A 19,646-nucleotide genomic window follows, 5' to 3' on the forward strand; every position below is an offset into this window, starting at 1 on the left:
TCACAGCATATCTGTCGCTTCTAAGCCTGGGGCAGGGGGTATGGTCATTGATTTGCTGTCAGTGTGTATGTATATTAGCCTGTCACATAGAATAGTGTACGGGGCAGGTGTCTGGCAAAAGAAGCAATCTTAAATTGTGTGCATTTGGCCGCTTTTGTCCCACACTGCAAATGTGCCGTGTTGGCTATTCCAAACATGGAGAATATATAGCAGGGATGGTCAGCTTTAGGTTGGGAGGCTACGTTTTCCACAGTCAAGTTTTGAGGGACTACAGAACAGAAACACACACTGATGACATTCCCTAGTTTTAGCAGCCAGGTCAGTGGGGTGATTGAACACCACTATCTCCTGAGCTGAATAACCTGGGGTTGGAAAGGCCAGGAAAATCATGTAAGAATCACACTTAACTGTCGTGGCTGTCCATTGTATTGGGAAATGGGGAAGCAGCCATGACATGGGAGCTTTTAGGATCTTCTTCAGTTTCCCAATAGGAGGCTGTGTTCCTCAGCCTAGTGAGGAACACTGCTTTGCCATCTCTCCCTGGGCTTGGTTGCATGAAATGTCCGGGACAACTGGGCAAGCAGCAGTTGCATGAGGACATTTTGTGGGACTGTCCCTAACAACATGGCAGATGGTTTGCAAGTCCTTCGACATTCACACAGTCCCATGACATTAGAATGTTTTGGTTATAATCATGTGAAAACCTTAACCTTTGGCAAGGATTCTGAAGTCAGCTCAGTAAGAACAGAATGATTTGATAGATAAGAGGGAGAAAATAATTCTTTAGTTTTTCAAAGGCCAATACAGGGAAAGAATATTGTGTCAGTATTGGTAGTCGCCCATATTTTCCTATCTTTTCTTGTGCAACCATAACAGTGAGAAGTTTTGTAGTATGGATTATACTCTCCACTACCCAGGCTCTGAGTAGGAAATCTGGAATCCTGCTAATACGAGTTTCTAGCCCATGTGATAGCCACACCATCTTCCTTGCTGACTTCTGACTCCAAAAAGGAGACAAATCCAGATCCTCTAAGAATATACAAAGTGAAGTGAAAAGACATTTGATCACGACAACCCTATTAAGAAAACATTTATACCAATTATCTGAGAATGCTGATGGAAAGGGGTAATTTCCCTTGCATGCCTAGCAATTTATCTCATTACTAGGATTCTCAAATGTGGATTTAAAAACTAATGTTTAATGCAAGTTAGCATCATGCTGGGGCACACAGTTCAAGGTTTTCACTCTGTTCCTTCTGCTGTGCCACCAGAAAGCGAGTCAGTGTCTGACTTGTCACAGTGCCCAAACATGTTTCAGGTTTGTTTCTTTCCAAACAGCCACAAGTGGTAACCAAGGTTTATTCTTGTCTTACCGCTTGTGGGTTTTGGGGGGAGAAGTGTCAGCCCAAGTTCAGATATTGTGACAAACCAGATTTTGGTTTCTTTCCCAGCAGCATAGCCAGGAACAAGGGAAGAACATCAAGGAACTGCAATAGCATACTGCACACAAACATTAAACCATAGGGTTTGGGGTTTTTTTTTTACTGTATTTTAATGTGATGTACAAACCTATTAAGCTTTTAAGATTAGAACACGAGTTTTGAATTTGATAAAACTGTCAAAAGAGTAACAAAGCCTTTATCTCCAGAGGTATTACCAAATGTTTGTGTTCTTTTTAAGGTAGTGATTCCAGACTTGTCTTTCCAACGTACAGCTGATTTTTGCCTGTTCTAGAACAGCCAACCCTGTTATTCAAACCATCTAGGTCAGCTCCTGGATGGGTGACTGGCTTGAGTTCTAGGTCAGGAGGATATTAATGTAAGCAAAAGAATTTGGAAGGTCAACAAAACATTCACTTAGTTAGAAAGAAGAAACACCTGCATTTCTTGCTATTTTTTCTATGCCCTTTTTTTTGGTCTCCAAATAGCAAGGAGAAGGATGAACAAAAAAATCCTTTCATGCTTGTGTTCCACAGATTTGCTCTTAATAAGGTTAGCATCAAATAAATTGTCAACCTATGATCTGTGTGTGTTTTTAATGTAACAAAAAGCTTGATTATTTTTAGTTCTGTAGACTCATCTCTCCTAGCAGTTAATAATAGGGTTGGTGACAGAGATTCACAGTAGATAATACACTTGTCTTTATAATAAGCTTGAAAATAAACCTAACAAAAAGCTTTGATTTTTTTAAATGTAAAATTATTTATGAACAACTTTGTTAACGAGCCAGTTAGTTCTGTCACTGTTCAAAATACCTAATCTATACAATATGATTCTTATGAAAGCATAGATAAAAGTACAAACACAGGTACAAAGATCCCTGAAAATAACTAGAAGCCTTTATACTTAAGGCTCTGGTTCTGCCTGGTTTCAAGTCTTGACAGCAAAAACTTTGGCTTTCCTTCCATGGCAATGTCTGTGCTTCTTTAACAAAACACATTAAAATGCTTTTAATTGCTTCTCTCCTTATTGGTGTGGAATGTTTATAGGCACGATAAATCTTTACAAGAAACCACCTGTTTACTAACCAGAGTTTAGGCTTCCTTTGGCTGGCTGCTTGCTAGAAAGAGGCGAAATTTTGCTGCTTATAGTGGGATGGAACGCACTGTTCTTGTCTTTGTACTAATTTTTACATATTTCTGTGCGCAAATGTAGGCTTTAAATAACAAGCTGTCATTCACCTGTCAGTTAATAGCTACAAACCCTTTTAGAATCCCTCCTCCGAGAACAGGTTCCAAAATATAGAACATTTTCACTTTAAAATAAGTGTGCCCTTTCATTCCCCTTCCAGAAAGCAAATGGAAGGACTTGTCTCTAGATAGCAGCTCAAGGTTCCAAGCAAATCTCTAGAAACGGCCAATTGTCATCTTTTTCTGCACCAATTGGCAACAATGTATTCTGTTCTGAATCTTGGATGCACATAAACTGCTTGCACATGAGTGGAGGATGTTCCCACACCAGGCTATGCTTCTGAGAGGCCAAATGGCTAAGTGAAACTAGAGATCAGGACTCTCAGTACACCTTTAGCTAAAGTATATGTTTTCTTTAGAATAGCCAAATGAACTCAGTTCTACACGGGCTTAAAGCAATAATATCGGATAGCAATCAGTCTGTTCAAATGTTTTTTTACTACATGGAATTTGGAAGACCAAATATTTAGAGGCTAGCCCTGAAATGTATTACAAATGTTTGGGGTTTTTTTTGTAATTTAAGAATTGTTATTGCCAGTTGCAAAAGGCATGCAAACTGTAACAGTTTCCTTGTGAAGAGCTTTTGATTCCAGAAGCAAAAACACCTTCCTAAAATACCTTTCTGTCATCTGCACAGGTTGCCAACTTGGCCTGTTCTATCTCAAATAACGAAGAAGGTGTGAAATTAGTCCACATGTCAGCAAGCCAGCTTGAAGCCCTCTGTCCTCAGGTAAATTATGGATGGACCTATGAATTCTATAGTCTAATTCTGTATGAAATGTGGGGAGTGTAAATATATTTTTAGTGTGTATAATAATATTTTGCCTGCTAAAATCAACATAGTAGGGTAGGTGGTTTTTCAAATCGTAAAGAAAAGTTATTGTAGTGTCTTAATATAAAGCATAAGCCAGAGGTAGCTTTAAAGCTATTAACATAAAATATTCTGGTGAGTTGTTCCATCAGTGGTAAATAATATCCTCTGTCATCTGTTTCCCTATTGAGCAAAGGGGTAATGTGTGCCTGACGTTACTCCATTGTTTAGACGTTGGAAGAAAAACAAAATTGCAAAAGGATGTGTTCATGACATTGTTATTTAAGTCAGTTGAACATGTGCAGACTCTGTGCCAATCCCAAACATATTTAGATCTAAATTAGGGGAGGGGAACCCTCAGTCTTCCTTGCTTTTTCTTCATACTGAGAGCTGCTGTATCATAAAAGTTAATCAGGAAAATCCCCAGTTTGATTATTGTCATGAATTAGCTCAAGGGAACCTTAACCAAAACAGCTGTAGCCTCTGTTCCCACTCCCCCCAGTTAAAAAACCCTGCTGATTTGTCAGTTTTGCAGAACGTCATTCATTTTTAGTACATAAAGTCTGAAAATTGGTAAATTCATAGTGTGTTTTAAAAAATGCTTTGCATTACAGGTAATAAATGCAGCTCTGGCTTTGGCTGCCAAGCCACAAAGTAAGCTAGCTCAAGAAAACATGGAGATGTTTAAAGAACAGTGGGAAAAGCAAGTTCGTGTGCTTACAGATGCTGTGGATGACATCACTTCCATTGATGACTTCCTGGCAGTATCAGGTAATGATTGGCTGCAGAATGCTAAGATTTATTTTATGTTTAGCTTTATTGTTTATCCTGCTACAGTGGCACAGGAATATCCTTTGGAATTCTGTGAATAGCATTGTTGGTTTGCTGCAACAAAGAAAGTAATATGGTAGCAGCTGACTCAAACAAGCACAGGTTTTGTAGGCAAGAGTCTACAGCATTTGGCTTGTGCACATTTATCTTTAATAGGGTTGCCATACATCCTGGACATACCTGGAATACTGCAGTCGGAACGAGTGTTCAGGGCAGAAACCTTTGAAATATGGAAGCCCTATCTTTTAAGTTCTTGGCAAAAAACAAAACAGTAGACGTCTGGGGCAAAAAGACAGACAATCCAGCTGACATTGAACCCCATATGTTTTGACTATACACAATTTTGACGTTAGGCGTGATCCCTGGAACGTAACCCCTGCATAAGTTGCAGGCTTACTGTATTTCATCAGTTGCGTGAAGTAAATGAAAATGGATGGTGAAGATGTCAATATATAAAGATAGAAGAGGTGTAGATATACTCTTATCAGTTCTGTGGGAGGAGAACTCGCCTTACAATGTGAGAGTAAAAAAAAAAAAAAAGGAGGAAAACTTTCCAGTAAGATGATCCAGTCTTCTGAGGTTTGTGAACACACTGAGGCAGACATTTGCAGGCAACCATAGCTTTTAGCCCAGAACTCTTTTGGTCACACCAGTCGGGGGGGGGGGATATTTCCTTTCCACAAATAATTGAAGCATCAGGAAAACCTATATTGTATAGTCAATAGCACTGCCATCAATATATACATCTCCCCCATATTTGTGGTGTACATGGAACAGTACTTCCTTAACATCTGTTATCCAATAAACATTTTCTACTGTTCTGGAAATTCCTGTTTGCATTACGTGCACACAATACAATAAGGTGACAATCATTATGGTTTGTTGCTGTTGAATGATAACAGTTTTGTACAAAAGAGCGAAGTTTATTGTATAAATTATTGTAGATTGCTGGGAGACTAGTCTATTTAGGCTGCTTGACTTATTTGCTGGCATAATTGTTTGGATAAATAAATAGAAGATACAATGTATGCCAACTTTAATTTGCATGTTATTTCCTTTCAGGCAGCATTTTGAATACTTTATTAATCACACGGCTTGCAGCTAGGTTTTGTGTATTTTTAAAATAAAATGTCTGACTACCTCAGGCACTTTAGAGATAGTAATCACCAGCCATTTACGGTTGGTGTTCAGCATAGATTTATGTAAATAAAGAAGTATACCAGGTCACTAGAAGAGCTCTTGTCTTCAGCTATAGCCATGTTGTGTTAGAATGTCAGGCTTGCACTAAAGCAGATGTCCAAAATTACTAACAGGTTAACGGGACTGTAGTGGAACACTCATTAACAGACATTTCTTTTCCTGTAAACCTCACCTCCATGAGATGAAGTTTTCTTAAAAGCCCTGCATTTCCTCAATCCAAATTTTAGAAAGTACTGCGAGCATATGCAAAAACACAAAAGCCCTCACTGCTGCTGTTGCTACTTCTCTGGATCTCAGGCTGGTAGTGGAAGTGCAAAATATACCACTGGGCTGCCTCACTCCTTCCTTGTATGGAGCTGCTGTAGACAATGAGGTGTTGAAAATGTATGCTGTGTGAGTTTGGAGCCATTTGCCACATTTCCCACTGTGCTCTGCCACACACGCAACTTGCAACCCAGCCTTACTGCAGACTTCAGCAGTAGTTACTATTTATTATCTTACTACAGTGGAACCTCGGGTTAAGTACGTAATTCGTTCCGGAGGTCCGTCCTTAACCTGAAACTGTTCTTAACCTGAAGCACCACTTTAGCTAATGGGGCTTCCTGCTGCTGCCGTGCCGCCGGAGCACGATTTCTGTTCTCATCCTGAAGCAAAGTTCTTAACCCGAGCTACTATTTCTGGGTTAATCAGAGTCTATAACCTGAAGCAATGTAACCCAAGGTACCACTGTACTGCCAAGCTAACATGCCTACAACTGCAGCCTTCTCTGGGGCTGTGGAGGATAATAATATTAATAATAATAATAATAATAATAATAATAATAATAATAATAATAATAATAAATAATAATTTATTATTTATACCCTGCCCATCTGGCTGAGTTTCCCCAGCCACTCTGGGCGGCTTCCAATCAAGTGTTAAAAACAATACAGCATTAAATATTAAAAACTTCCCTAAACAGGGCTGCCTTCAGATGTCTTTTAAAGATAAGGTAGCTGCTTATTTCCTTCACATCTGAAGGGAGGGCGTTCCACAGGGCGGGCGCCACTACCAAGAAGGCCCTCTGTCTGGTTCCCTGTAACCTCACTTCTCGCAATGAGGGAACCGCCAGAAGGCCTTTCCTCCCCTTCCGTTAATAATTAGTTTCTTTCTTTCTTTCTTTCTTTCTTTCTTTCTTTCTTTCTTTCTTTCTTTTGTTAACAGCACTCTATAAAGATCTTTCCTAAAAGCATTGGCTGGGGTGGAAGGGACAGACACTTTAGCCAATGACAGAGTGAAGCTGAGGAGGTTGGAACCTGGTGCTGCACATCCACTTTCACTGGATTCAGTGTCTGGATTTTATACTGTGCTAAGAATCCCCTATCCTAACTGTTCTGCATCTCCAGCTTTTTAATTTTCATTCTGCATTCACTCGTTTGCTCTTTGCTGAATAATGTTTGTTACATAGCTTAATGGCTGCATAAAGTTGCTCTCCAATGGTGCCATTTAAAAGACAGTGGAAACTTGAAACAAGCTGTTTGCAAAGGCTACCTGTGGTGGCCTGGCTACCGCTTTGTATACTTCTGATTAACATTAGACTATTTCAGAATGGCTTAATGTCAAGAATAGGAACACGTTTGAGGACTTGGAATGAGGGGTGAATGTCAAAAGCATGAAGAAAAATCTTTCTTGTAGTACATGTCTCACTTTTCCATAAAGGAGCATACCGCTTCAGTGCAAACATTTAATACCTTCAGTGCCAGAAGTATCTGGAAAATTGAGTACCATAAAGCGTGAAATTGTCAGAGCTGCCTGAGGAACATGGACAAATTATTGCCAATAAGAACTTGAGCATCTTCATCTTTCTTGGGCTTCAGAAAGATCTTTTGTTTCCTGAAGAAGTAGATGTAGAAAAGTGAAAAGCATTCTCTCCCCATCAAATCATTAAGAATGTTCTTGGGTATTTGATTTTGTCTGCAGCTCTCACTTTGTTGTCCGATTTGATCTATAAAACTTTTTAGAAGAGGGGTGGTGGAACCTGTGGCCCGTGGCTTGGTTTTCTGCAGGTGTGGGGAACCTAGAGGGAAGAGAGCAGGAAGGAGAGCAGAATGGGATAACCTGAGGGAAAGAGACAGGGGAGCCCTCTGCAAATGATCTGCTGCCCCCAGCAGACTATCACTGAGGGAATGAGGTTCTCAACAGGATGGGGGAAGGAATTAAAGATTCCCACCCCTGTTTTAGAATGTTGATTGGATAGGAGCATAGCATCTAGATCAAGGGAAGTAATAGTGCCACTGTATTCTGCTCTGGTCAGACCTCACCTGGAGTACTGTGTCCAGTTCTGGGCACCACAATTCAAGAAGGACACTGACAAACTGGAACGTGTCCAGAGGAGGGCAACCAAAATGGTCAAAGGCCTGGAAACGATGCCTTATGAGGAACGGCTAAGGGAGCTGGGCATGTTTAGCCTGGAGAAGAGGAGGTTAAGGGGTGATATGATAGCCATGTTCAAATATATAAAAGGATGTCACATAGAGGAGGGAGAAAGGTTGTTTTCTGCTGCTCCAGACAAGCGTACACGGAGCAATGGATCCAAACTACAAGAAAGAAGATTCCACCTAAACATTAGGAAGAACTTCCTGACAGTAAGAGCTGTTCGACAGTGGAATTTGCTGCCAAGGAGTGTGGTGGAGTCTCCTACTTTGGAGGTCTTTAAGCAGAGGCTTGACAACCATATGTCAGGAGTGCTCTGATGGTGTTTCCTGCTTGGCAGGGGGTTGGACTCGATGGCCCTTGTGGTCTCTTCCAACTCTATGATTCTATGATTCTATGATTCTATGATTGGAACGTGACTTATTCCATGCCCATATTGCAAATAAAATAGACTTTGAACTGGTGAATGATTACAATTTCCTTCAGTCATGAAATGGGGGTATAGGGGATTTTTTCTTAATTGCTTCATTTTGTACTCATCACGTAACTACAAAAGACTTGGATTTTTCACAGTCTTGACCAATCCCCTTCACCCTCCGCACTGATACTGTTATACACCAACCTAGGGCAGAATGTTAATTTTGAATTCTATTCTGTTCTATTTTACTACCAGAGAATCATATTCTGGAAGATGTAAACAAATGTGTCATTGCTCTCCAAGAAAAAGATGTTGATGGCTTAGATCGCACTGCTGGTGCAATTCGTGGTCGTGCAGCTAGAGTAATTCATGTTGTCACTTCTGAAATGGATAATTATGAACCTGGAGTGTATACAGAAAAGGTTCTGGAGGCAACAAAGCTGCTGTCAAACACAGGTAAGATAAACTACCTCATCAGGCTTTTAATTTCAGATACTTACCCTGTTCAGTGCTTTCTGCTTACAACTTTGTGTCGGTAGGTACAGCAAATTTATTAACTGTTTAAACCTCAGTGCTAGTTCTGTGAGCCCCATGCTAAGTACAGATGATAATAGCTGTCATGGAGACCTGAGAGTCTTCAGATGTTGTTGAACTACAAGTTCCACCAGTCCAAGTCAACATCTCATCCCTGGGATATAATCACTGAGAAATTACTGGCTTGCAGTACCAAAATTCATGTCCTAATGGAACAAGTTTGCTCTCTTGAAAGAAAAAAATGTAAAGTCACAGATGAGAGCTAAGTGGGACTGTAATTGGTAAATTTAAAATGTCATTAATTTTAACGTACACACTCAATACATTTCTGGTCTGGAAGTAAGTTTGATACTCTGTTGAACTGTAAAATGCAAACCAGAAGGATTTTTTTATGACCATTCTGTCCATGTGTAAAACCACAGCAGACAATTACTTCATTTTGACCTTGAATTAAAATGAATTAATCATAAAATCAATATCATCATTCAGAGGGATTTCTTAGTGCCATATGACTACTATAGTCAGTCCTAGAGCACTATAAACAGTGCTGTGTTTGTGCTAGTTAGTAGCTTGAGCTTAAAATAATTTGCCAATGCATCTTTGTGCAGAGCCGCAGTATAGTGCATAGGATGTTGCAGAATTTAACTTCATTTTTTTTTATTTAGGCTAAATGTGCTAGTTTTTAATTGTTTGAAAGATTTTCTTAAAGGTTGTAATCAATGGAGTTTTCCTTCTAGCATATGAAAGGAGAATTCAATTCATCTACAAATGTGACTTCACAGGTTAATTGTGTAAATCGTAAAATCTGGTGCCAGATTAACTCTTTGTGCCACTACTGCAGTCAAATCTGGCTCTGGTGTGGCTGTGCTTGCCCTGGAAATGGAAGCAAGAAAAGAGCAGGATACCGGCTGCCCCACTGTACGAAATGCTGTGCCTTTCCACCTGTTATACAACCCAAGAGGGCTGGAGGCCTCTTGAATAGAGCCCAAAGTTTGTGCCCCATTTACTGAGTTGGATTGAGTTTGAGCTACTGAAGCGCATCTTAATAGTTTTGCCAATGAACTGAATGTGGCAGTGATTCTACCATCAAACGTCTCTGGTGGTGCTGATGACAGATAAGCCAGAATCCTTCTGGCAGACTGATTACAGTGGTACCTCTAGTTGCGTGCACCTCTGGATACGTATCCTTCGGGTTACACACACGGCAAACCTGGAAGTATTTTTTCGGGTTTCGCCGTGCACGCATGCGCACTGTGCATGCACAGAACAGGCACCTCTGGTTGCGAAAACCTCGGGATCCGACCGGAGCTCCGGAATGGATCCTGTCTGTAACCAGAGGTACCACTGTAGTTCCATTTTGCTCCAACACCAAGTTCCTGTATCACTATCCTGCATTCCTCTTCTGCAATGATGATCTTGGTAACGCACAGTACATTTGGGGTCAGCGTTTTTAATGCTTCATTGCAGATCACTGTGGCCACTTAAAATTCCCTTAGTTATCATCATCATCAACATCATGTATTTGTATGCTGCATTTCCATAGTAAACTATGCTGAAGGGGAGCTCACAACGTGGAGAATAATAACTTGATGACAACGTTTTCTTAAGAAATACTCGATTAAATTATATAATTAATTATAAGGTCTAACAACAAAATACAAAAGCATAATCATGAAGATACAGTGGATCCCCAAAATTAAATCTTGGCCCCAACAGCAGCCCCAGAACACCCCCACCCTGATAGTCTCTAAGCATCCTGAGCAGCATACTTTTCTGGACTGACAGCAAGAAGGTCCCCGGTACCTTCAGCAACTACTTTGGTCTGGACCCCACACCCCCAGGCCAGGTGGAAATTGACCAGCAAAGCAGAGAGCATGTCTAGCCAGGACTCAGGGCAAGAAATGCAAAATTGAATATACGTTATTTTATCTGCCGTTGCACTGGCAGACTCCATTTTCTTACTCGTCTTTTTGTCACACTAACGGCATCTTAACAAATTAGTATTCTTTATATGGCCCAACAAAATAACTTTTATTAGCAGCCATGGAATTGTAGAGTTGGAAAGTGATCGCCAGGGTCATCTAGACCAACCTATTGCAATGCAGGAATCCTTTCCAGAGCCAGCTCTGGACAGGACAGGTGGAAGCAAACCACCAACCTTCTGGTGAACGCACCGACCTGTTTATTAATGGCATTTGTATACCACCCAGCAGCTCAGGTTTTCTGAGTGGTCAACATCACCATCATCATGTCTCGTGGCAAAACCTTTTCATATGTACACGTTTCAAATTCACAATACAATTAATGTACAAAACTAGCATGAATGTAGTCACATCCCCACCTTTCTTAAGTGTCTGTCCTGTGTGTATTGTTTGCCCTTTGTAGGGATACAATTGGGAAATCTGAATGTGTGTGATTTGTAACATTTCAATGAAAGAACAGTTGTACCAGTAATGTTTGTGGATTAAAAAACTGCATTTCAGTACTGTGTTACTGCAGAATCTGCGTGCTAAGAGCCACAAATTTTATTGTATTCTGGTAAGCGGAATGTTTTTCCCCCCTGTGTTCTTTAGTTATGCCACGTTTTACTGAACAAGTAGAAGCTGCTGTAGAAGCTCTGAGTTCTGACCCTGCTCAACCAATGGATGAAAATGAATTCATCGATGCTTCTCGATTGGTATACGACGGAATTCGTGACATCAGAAAAGCAGTGCTGATGATCAGAGTGAGTCAGCCTTTATTTCCTTAAAATAGCATTCACTGGTTTTCTCAAACGCATTTTTATTAAACAATAAGGCAGTACAATAGCACTAAGAGTGTCTGTATAAAATATACACACATTCTAAATTTAAACAGCTGCTTCACAGCATAACCCCTCTGGGCAGCTCTCAAGGCATATATAACAATTAAAATACAAAATGAAACAAGAAATGCTGTTCAACTAAAAACACATGACACAGATTTAATCTTAAATACTGCTTGTACCCCTAATTCCACCCATTACCTGCAAATTGGTATGGGATCTTGTTTATATATTATGTAAACAATGGTGATCACTTCTCAAATGTTTTAACCGTGATAGGTCATAGGTCATTATGACAGTTAAAAGACATATCAGAGACAAATAAAGTCAAGTCACAGTTAACGTCGCACATTTGTTGGCTGAACTGTTTTTAGTTCATTAATGCTTTCATAACTGGCTACTACAGTATGCTTTATGTATAGCTGTCATTTGGCAAGCATTCGAAAGCTACAACTGGTACAGAATATGGCAACCTACCGTATTTTTCGCTCTATAAGATGCACCAGACCACAAGACGCACCTAGTTTTTGGAGGAGGAAAACAAGAAAAAAATATTCTGAATCTCAGAAGCCAGAACAACAAGAGGGATCGCTGTGCAGCGAAAGCAGTGATCCCTCTTGCTGTTCTGGCTTCTGGGATAGCTGTGTAGCCTGCATACTCTCCATAAGACGCACACACATTTCGCCTTACTTTTTAGGAGGGAAAAAGTGAGTCTTATAGAGCAAAAAATACGGTATTCCTTTTATCATAACATATACTTTGCTTTTTACGAATTCAGAAACAACTTGCATCAGTATGCAGCAATCACAATAAGACAATATCAGAACATAAATTCATTGGGATGCTTCTTACAGGACAATTGATGCTGGTGCCTCCGATTAGAGGGGCACAGTGGTGTGGAAACCTAACATTTCTTAGACTGCATTACCTAATTGTTGGCTCTCTAATGTCAGTTGGCCCAAATTTGGGGGAGCGGGGGTGCTGAAGGTTCTTCACTCCTGCTTTAGACATATATGTGATTTGTGTTCATATCAAGTATCTTTGTGCTAGAAATATCTCCTTAGGAGTAGTACGACCACCTACCTATTTTCATTCTTCCTCCAAAAAGTTTTTAATTATTTAACTGAAAGATATTTTAAGTTTTTATCTTGTTCTGTGATTCTGTACATGTATTTAACACTCTTAATTTACTGCAGCTGCTTTGAAACTTTTAAGAGTCAGATAAATAGCTGTAGGATTGACGACACAAAATAGAACTGTCAAGGCTAAGATAAAAAAAGCAGGTTTTGATAGGCTCTTAGGTCACAGCAGGGGGAATAAATCTAAGAAAACCCTATAACGTTAAGATTACATCTAGTGCTTCAGGAAGCAAATTCAAAAGACAGCCTGTTTGCTACTTCAATTTTACCAAATGCAGAAACTCAAACTCTAATGAATCAGTAGACTATTAAGTTAAAAGTGTGTCTCGTCTTCTTGGGCCTATGTTGAAAAGCTCTTTTATTGAAAGCTTCACATTTCAATCTAAAATGCAAATTGGAAAGATGGTAGAAAGCTTTCAAAGCAAGTGTAAGAATGAATCACAAATACTGGAAGTTTTAACAAATACCGTTCATTAATTGTCAACATTTAAATATAAACCATGATAATATTAAGCATTTGTGTATACCTTGAATTAAGCCAATACGTACTGAGAATGTAAAAGCTAGGTGGAGAAACCTTTTTTATCTAACAAATATTAAACTACAGGACAACTGATGGCAGATCTTCATTTCCTCATGTTATGTGTATTAAAATAGGGATCTAGATTACAGGGGCTTTAAAATTACAATGACCTGCTGTGACATTACCACATTGGCATCACTTGTATTCCAAGGCAGAGATTGGCATGCATTCCCAGATGAGATTATGAGGGTTGCTTCATGTAATACTTCCCCAACTTCTTTTTTCCATTCTATGTTCCTGTAATTCAAATAGAATATATACTTTCCCCAAAAGTTGTATCAGTACTAGAGAGAAAAAATAACATGAGCCAAACCTGAAAATTGAAATATTGCACCTTGTCTCAGCAGCTGTAGATTCTTTTGTTAGAGCTTGCTTCATACCTATTTGCTCCCCTGCTGCAAGTATTCCAGTTTTTAGACACACACACCAGTGACAAATTTGGGTACTATGGCACCCTGTACAAGGCCACAGTACGTGCCCCCAGCCCTCACACTGCCTTCCCAAAGGTGAGTAAGGAGGCACCTGGCTTTGGGAAGGAGGTACGAGAATGCTGGCAGAGTCTTAGAACCCCTCCTGCTTCCTTCCCAAAGCTGGGAAAATGCTAACTGGGCTTTGGGAAGGGAGAATTCTAGGACCCTTTCAGAGTCTCACACCTCCTTCCCAAAGCCTAGCTTTGGAGTTTCTTATAAGTGTTGTGAATCCTATTTTAGTTGTCTTCAACAAAAAATGTGAAGGAGGCTTAATCTTGGAGCATCAGTTAATGAAGCTGGTGGGCACAATGCTCTGCAGTTTAACATGTGCATCCCAAATCAGTTGTCCACAGTTTTTAAAATATTTATTTAAAACATTTATATTCAATCTCCCCATCAAATTATCTACAGGATGCTTTAAATGTCATAAGCCGTACATTTAGCACATGTGGTGGTGCCGTTTCTAACTGCTTATCTGTAAACCACAAAATGTGAAAATTCATTCATGTTTAGTTTTAAAGCTTTTAAATTAGATGCATTCCAGAGGGAATAACCCCAGAGATGTTAGTTCACTGAATTGCTCTTGACTTTTTGTATTGTTGTTTTCCCAGACTCCTGAAGAACTGGATGATTCAGACTTTGAGACAGAAGACTTTGATGTTAGAAGCCGAACAAGTGTTCAGACTGAAGATGACCAACTTATTGCAGGCCAAAGTGCAAGAGTAAGGCAAACTGTTCCAAATCTCGCTGAACATATGCAGAACATTTGACCATACTTTAATCAAGAGGCTAGCATTCCTCTCTGCTTCTGCATTTTAGGGGGGGAAATTGTGTTTCAAGGGTTAGAAGTGTATTACCTTTTTATTGTCTACCCAATAACATTGTCTTAACGTCCCTCTTTCTCCATCTTCCTTCTTTTCTGCTTTGGGGAAGGAAGTAGAATCAAAACGGAAAGAAAAGGTTGCCAGTGGGGCAGTCCATATTGGATCAGAACATGACATATCCAAGTGCCCTGTTCAACTGTCCAGCTCCACCCCCTCATATCACTCCCTCTGCTATCCTCATCCTTAGTTGCTTCTCCCCTCTGATGCATGTACTTTCCTCCTGCCACACTAGTTAATCCCTAGCCTTAAGATAATTTTACCCAAAGATCATGAACTCTTCTGGCCCTATCCTTTCAGCTATCCCAGTGAGTTCATAAACCTATCTTCAAACCCATGAGTCTTAGCTGTTTGTCAATCATTATGTAATCTGATAAATGGCATTTCTTTTCCTGTTTTACCTTTCCTTCTGCCCCACATTTTGTAATAGAACCACAGACCTAATAGACAAGAACATCTAATCTGATACCTGCATTAGAATTCCCTTTAATAGCCAAGGATAAGTTTATTTCTTTGTTTCTAGGGTATATTTACATCCTGCCTTTCCTGCAAGGTGGAATACTTGGTTCTCCACACACACACACACACACACACACACACACACACACACTTTATCCTCATGGCAACCCTGTAGGTTAGCCAAGGCTGAGAAATGGTGACTTAATCAAGGCCACTCCAGTAAGATATTTGGCAGAGAGGGGATTTGAACCTATATCTCCCAAGTCCAACATTTAACCACTGCACTACAGTGACTCTTCACTAATTAGAATGTACCACTTAGGACTATTTTGTTCTGCTGCCAGCATATAAAGTGCTGCCACTTGAGACCATTATATTTGGTCTCAGCTCTCTCCCTCGTCTTTATTACAGCATTTATTTTCTCCTTATATTATGCCACCTCAACCTTTTAAGATTTCACATTCCTTTACTTTTCCTAAGATTGCATGGCTTCCAAACTATTTATTCTGAACTCTCTCCAGTTCCTCTTCAGATTTCTTTTAAATGATGGATACCAAAATTGAATGTAATACTTCAATAATTGGATTAGCTTCTGTGTTGCAACCAAATAGCCCTTCATATGTATATTTTATGCTAAACGTCAAACTTGGCAACTGTCTTCCTTACAAAATTGTAGCAGACCAGAGGTAATTCTCGCCAAGCGCCATTGGTAATTTCTAAGTTTTCTGTGTATACGTGCATGCAGTGTGTTTGCACAGAACACTACCACAATAATTAAAGGAGATGCTTAAATTTAAGTGGCACTGCTCCAAAGAGGACATGCCAGTACACTACTTGAAACTGCAGGTGGGCTACTTGTTTGTGAATAAACATGCCTTTTCAAGCCAGGCACCCTGGGTTATCCTGTTGTTTCATACAGCCCAACAGTGGTCTAGCTCTGTTATAATTTGCTTTCGCTTGGTGAAATAGCCCTACAATTTTGTCTGTAGACAGTGTGTGTAAAAACTCCCAAAATCCAATCCTAGATTAATTTGGAACATCATGATCTGGTAATTACGTAGGATGTGTTCTTGCTTCAAAGCTTTGCCTTCTGAGCACTCTTGAACAATATTCAAGTGGTTGTTCTTGACAATAAACATAAATTTAATTTCTAGCTATCTACCTGAAGGTAGGTGAACTCTACAGCAGTGATTCTATAATGGTGTGAACCACCTTGCTGTAAAGGCTATTGTACTCTACAAAGAGAAAAGGAGGAAAAAAGAAAGAAGGCACCCTCAGGATGCCAGCAATTTCCTCTCAGCAGGACTTCAGAAATCAGCCTTTTATCAGTGACTTTCTTTCCCAATAGTCTGTACTACTAATGGTAGATAATTCATATAGGTGCAAGATGTGGATCAAGATGGAAATAAATGTCCCTCTCATCCTTTCAGATATAATTTGATTCTGCCCCTATGAATTAGTTGGCTAGTGAAAATAACCTGAAAAGCCACCTTGCCAATGAATGGAAGTAATTATATGCGAAACCATTCTTCTTTCCAGGCTATCATGGCTCAACTCCCTCAGGAGCAAAAAGCAAAAATCGCTGAACAAGTTGCCAGCTTCCAGGAAGAAAAGAGTAAATTGGATGCTGAAGTGTCCAAATGGGATGATAGTGGTAATGATATCATTGTTCTGGCAAAACAGATGTGCATGATTATGATGGAAATGACAGATTTTACCAGGTAAGGATTCCTTATTGACATGCCATCTAAATAAGCATTTTGGGGGCAACTTTATTTCATATCCTTTGTCCAACAAGGCTCTGTTAGATTTACATTAGTTCCTAAATGCTATTGACTGACCCGACTAGTATTGTCTGTTTTCAATCTGGCTTCAGCCCTTGCTTTGGTACTGAAACTGCCTTTGTCAGCCTGCAGGGTGGTGATTAGTAGAGAGAGAGAGAGGACTGATTCTCCTGGATCTCCCAGCAGCTTTTGTTAACATCAACCATGGGATCCTCTCAAGATCCTGTCCAAGTGCATAGTACTTTTCTGCTGTGGTTCTATTCGTGCCTAAGTTACCACTTCCGGGAGGTGGTGCCTGGGGGATTTCTGCTCAGTTTCATGGCCCCTTGTCTCATAGGGCTCCATCTCATCCCCCATGCTGTTTAGCATCTACACAAAGCCACTGAATAAGATCATCCAGGGAGGGAGGGATAAAACGTAGATTATGGAAGTGCTTTATCAGTGCCTGGCAATGGTAATGGGATGAGAGCCAAAAGGCTGAAGCTCAGTCCAGACAAGACTGAGGTTCTGCTAGTGCATTGTTCATCTGCCCAGATCAGTTGTGGTTCACCCTGTCCTTGAGGAAGTTGCACTCCCTCCTAATGGACCAGGTTCATCACTTGAGGGCACTCACCTGTCTTTGTATCTAGAGGTGTGTCATGAGACACTTTTTACCATCTTAGGCTAGAGCTCTCTATGGGGGCAGAGAGAGACTGGCTTCAATGATCCAAGTCTGGGTCATTTGTATTACTACAGTGAAGTGCTATTAGTGCAAGCATTTCACCTTGTGCACCAACACTTCCTTTTCCTGTGTGCCTGTGCCAATTTGTTTTGGGTCCCCCCCCCAAAAAAAACCACACACTTCAGAGCAGATAGTTGGGAGCATGGGTAGATTTAGAGATGGTTCTGTTGCTTGGGCAGAAGTCCTTGCACTGTGATGTGTGTGGGGCTGCTTTTAAAAACAGGTACAGAATATAGGTACAATAATACACACTGGAACTGGGTATTATGATTATAATATGCTTGTACCTTTCCATCTCCCCTGACTCATGTTCCTCATTTCGTGCCCAATTCAAAGAACTGGTTTTGACCTTTAAAAACCTTCTTGGCTTGAGACCTCAGTATCTGGAAGATTACCTTTTCCCTACACTTTGAAATTATTATCCATGGCCCTTCTCTAAGTGTCCTCTACAACTGGGGAATGCCATGTGGTTTCGAGAGGGCCTTTCCGTTATTTGTCCTTTCAGTAGCAGCTGGATACCTTTTTATTGTCCCTGGCCTTTTAAACTATAATGTGGGTTTGATACTGCCTTAGCTGTGTGGATTTTTCCCCCTCTGTCCTCTTTAGAATTTTAGTGCTGCAAAGTCTCTACTCTGTTTTAATGTAGTCTTTCTGGTTTTCATTGGCTATGTTTCATTTTATTCTCTTTGATTCTGGCAAGCTATCCAGAGATCTTCTGCTGTAGGGTGCTGTAGAAGTTGTAGAAATAAATAATAAATGTCTGAATAACTAAAGCTCTCTCCAGCACATGCATTGCTGAACATAATTTCAACATTATTTTGGAAATCCCACATTTTGTGAAGATTAAAATGTAACTTCCTACATTGATTATCTGTGATGCATACATGGAGATTCCAGGAAACTGCATAGAAATTGTGTTCAATTTGTGATCTGTATTCTGAAAAACTGGGCCATAATGATATTTATTTTAAAATAGAGGACAATAAATAAGGTTTCATAGTACTTAAATATTAAGCAGAGAAGGGTGTTTTGTTTTGCTTTGCATATTGCAATAATGTAATGATCTGATGCTTGAAATTAGTTGACTTTTGGTTTATTTTTATTATAGGTTAATGACTGTTTTCCAAAGAGTATAGGAGTGTCCAAGAGTTTGGGCCTCCCTTGTTTGTTTGTTTTTGTTTGTTTGCAGAGATTTAGATAGGATTGTATATATACGCATAGATACATATGATCCCACCAACCTGTAAAAGATCCTCTTTTTGTGAAAGTGGCGGGGTCTGTGTCCAAGAAATGCCAACGCAGTCTCCTCAGATACTCAGAACTACCTGCACAATTCTTTGGTTCCTTCCAATATGTAGCATTGATACAGAACTATGTGAAGAACCTGGTTCACAAGTTTTACCTTTTTATATCTGAAACATACATTAATAATATGAAGCAATCTTTTACAGTGTGCTTCAGTGCCACATTAGTGCAGCCTAGTTGTAGCCATTCCTGTACAGCTGGAGAGAATTGAGAAACAAAAATGTCCTTGATTTGTGTTCTTGATTCTAATAGACAACTGCTGTGCTCTCTTTTTTGCAGAGGGAAAGGGCCATTGAAAAATACATCTGATGTGATTAGTGCAGCAAAGAAAATTGCAGAAGCTGGGTCAAGAATGGACAAGTTAGGACGGACAATTGCTGATCATGTGAGTTGGAACTGATTTTTCACAAGCTTTTAGTTTAATTTAAAGAGGGGTTTTAGGTTCACAGGTACAAGAGTCCTGGAGCTAGCAGCTTGTTTTATGGTGTCTTCTGACTCAAATTATTGATTCTTTGTTCTCCACCACTTCAGCTTTTTTATTTGTAGCTGGATCACTCATTTTCCCTGAGTTTTGGAGAAGCTTGGTGTTCACTTCAAAAATTGTCA

At 39.9% G+C, this 19,646-nt stretch overlaps 1 protein-coding gene across 5 annotated transcripts in view; it reads left to right on the forward strand.

Moving 5' to 3' along the window:
• Window positions 1–19,646, forward strand: part of CTNNA1 (catenin alpha 1) — a 68,539-nt gene that overhangs the window by 40,468 nt on the left and 8,425 nt on the right. For all 5 annotated transcript variants that reach the window (XM_083493755.1, XM_083493756.1, XM_083493753.1 and 2 more), the window contains exons 10-16: window positions 3,327–3,419; window positions 4,115–4,271; window positions 8,617–8,817; window positions 11,469–11,620; window positions 14,502–14,612; window positions 16,770–16,951; window positions 19,320–19,425. In XM_083493755.1, coding sequence (XP_083349881.1) covers window positions 3,327–3,419; window positions 4,115–4,271; window positions 8,617–8,817; window positions 11,469–11,620; window positions 14,502–14,612; window positions 16,770–16,951; window positions 19,320–19,425 — 1,002 coding nt within the window. The remainder of the gene's footprint in view (window positions 1–3,326; window positions 3,420–4,114; window positions 4,272–8,616; window positions 8,818–11,468; window positions 11,621–14,501; window positions 14,613–16,769; window positions 16,952–19,319; window positions 19,426–19,646) is intronic.

Source organism: Podarcis liolepis, assembly GCF_965112155.1.
Source record: "Podarcis liolepis genome assembly, chromosome: 3".
Taxonomy (NCBI): domain Eukaryota; kingdom Metazoa; phylum Chordata; class Lepidosauria; order Squamata; family Lacertidae; genus Podarcis; species Podarcis liolepis.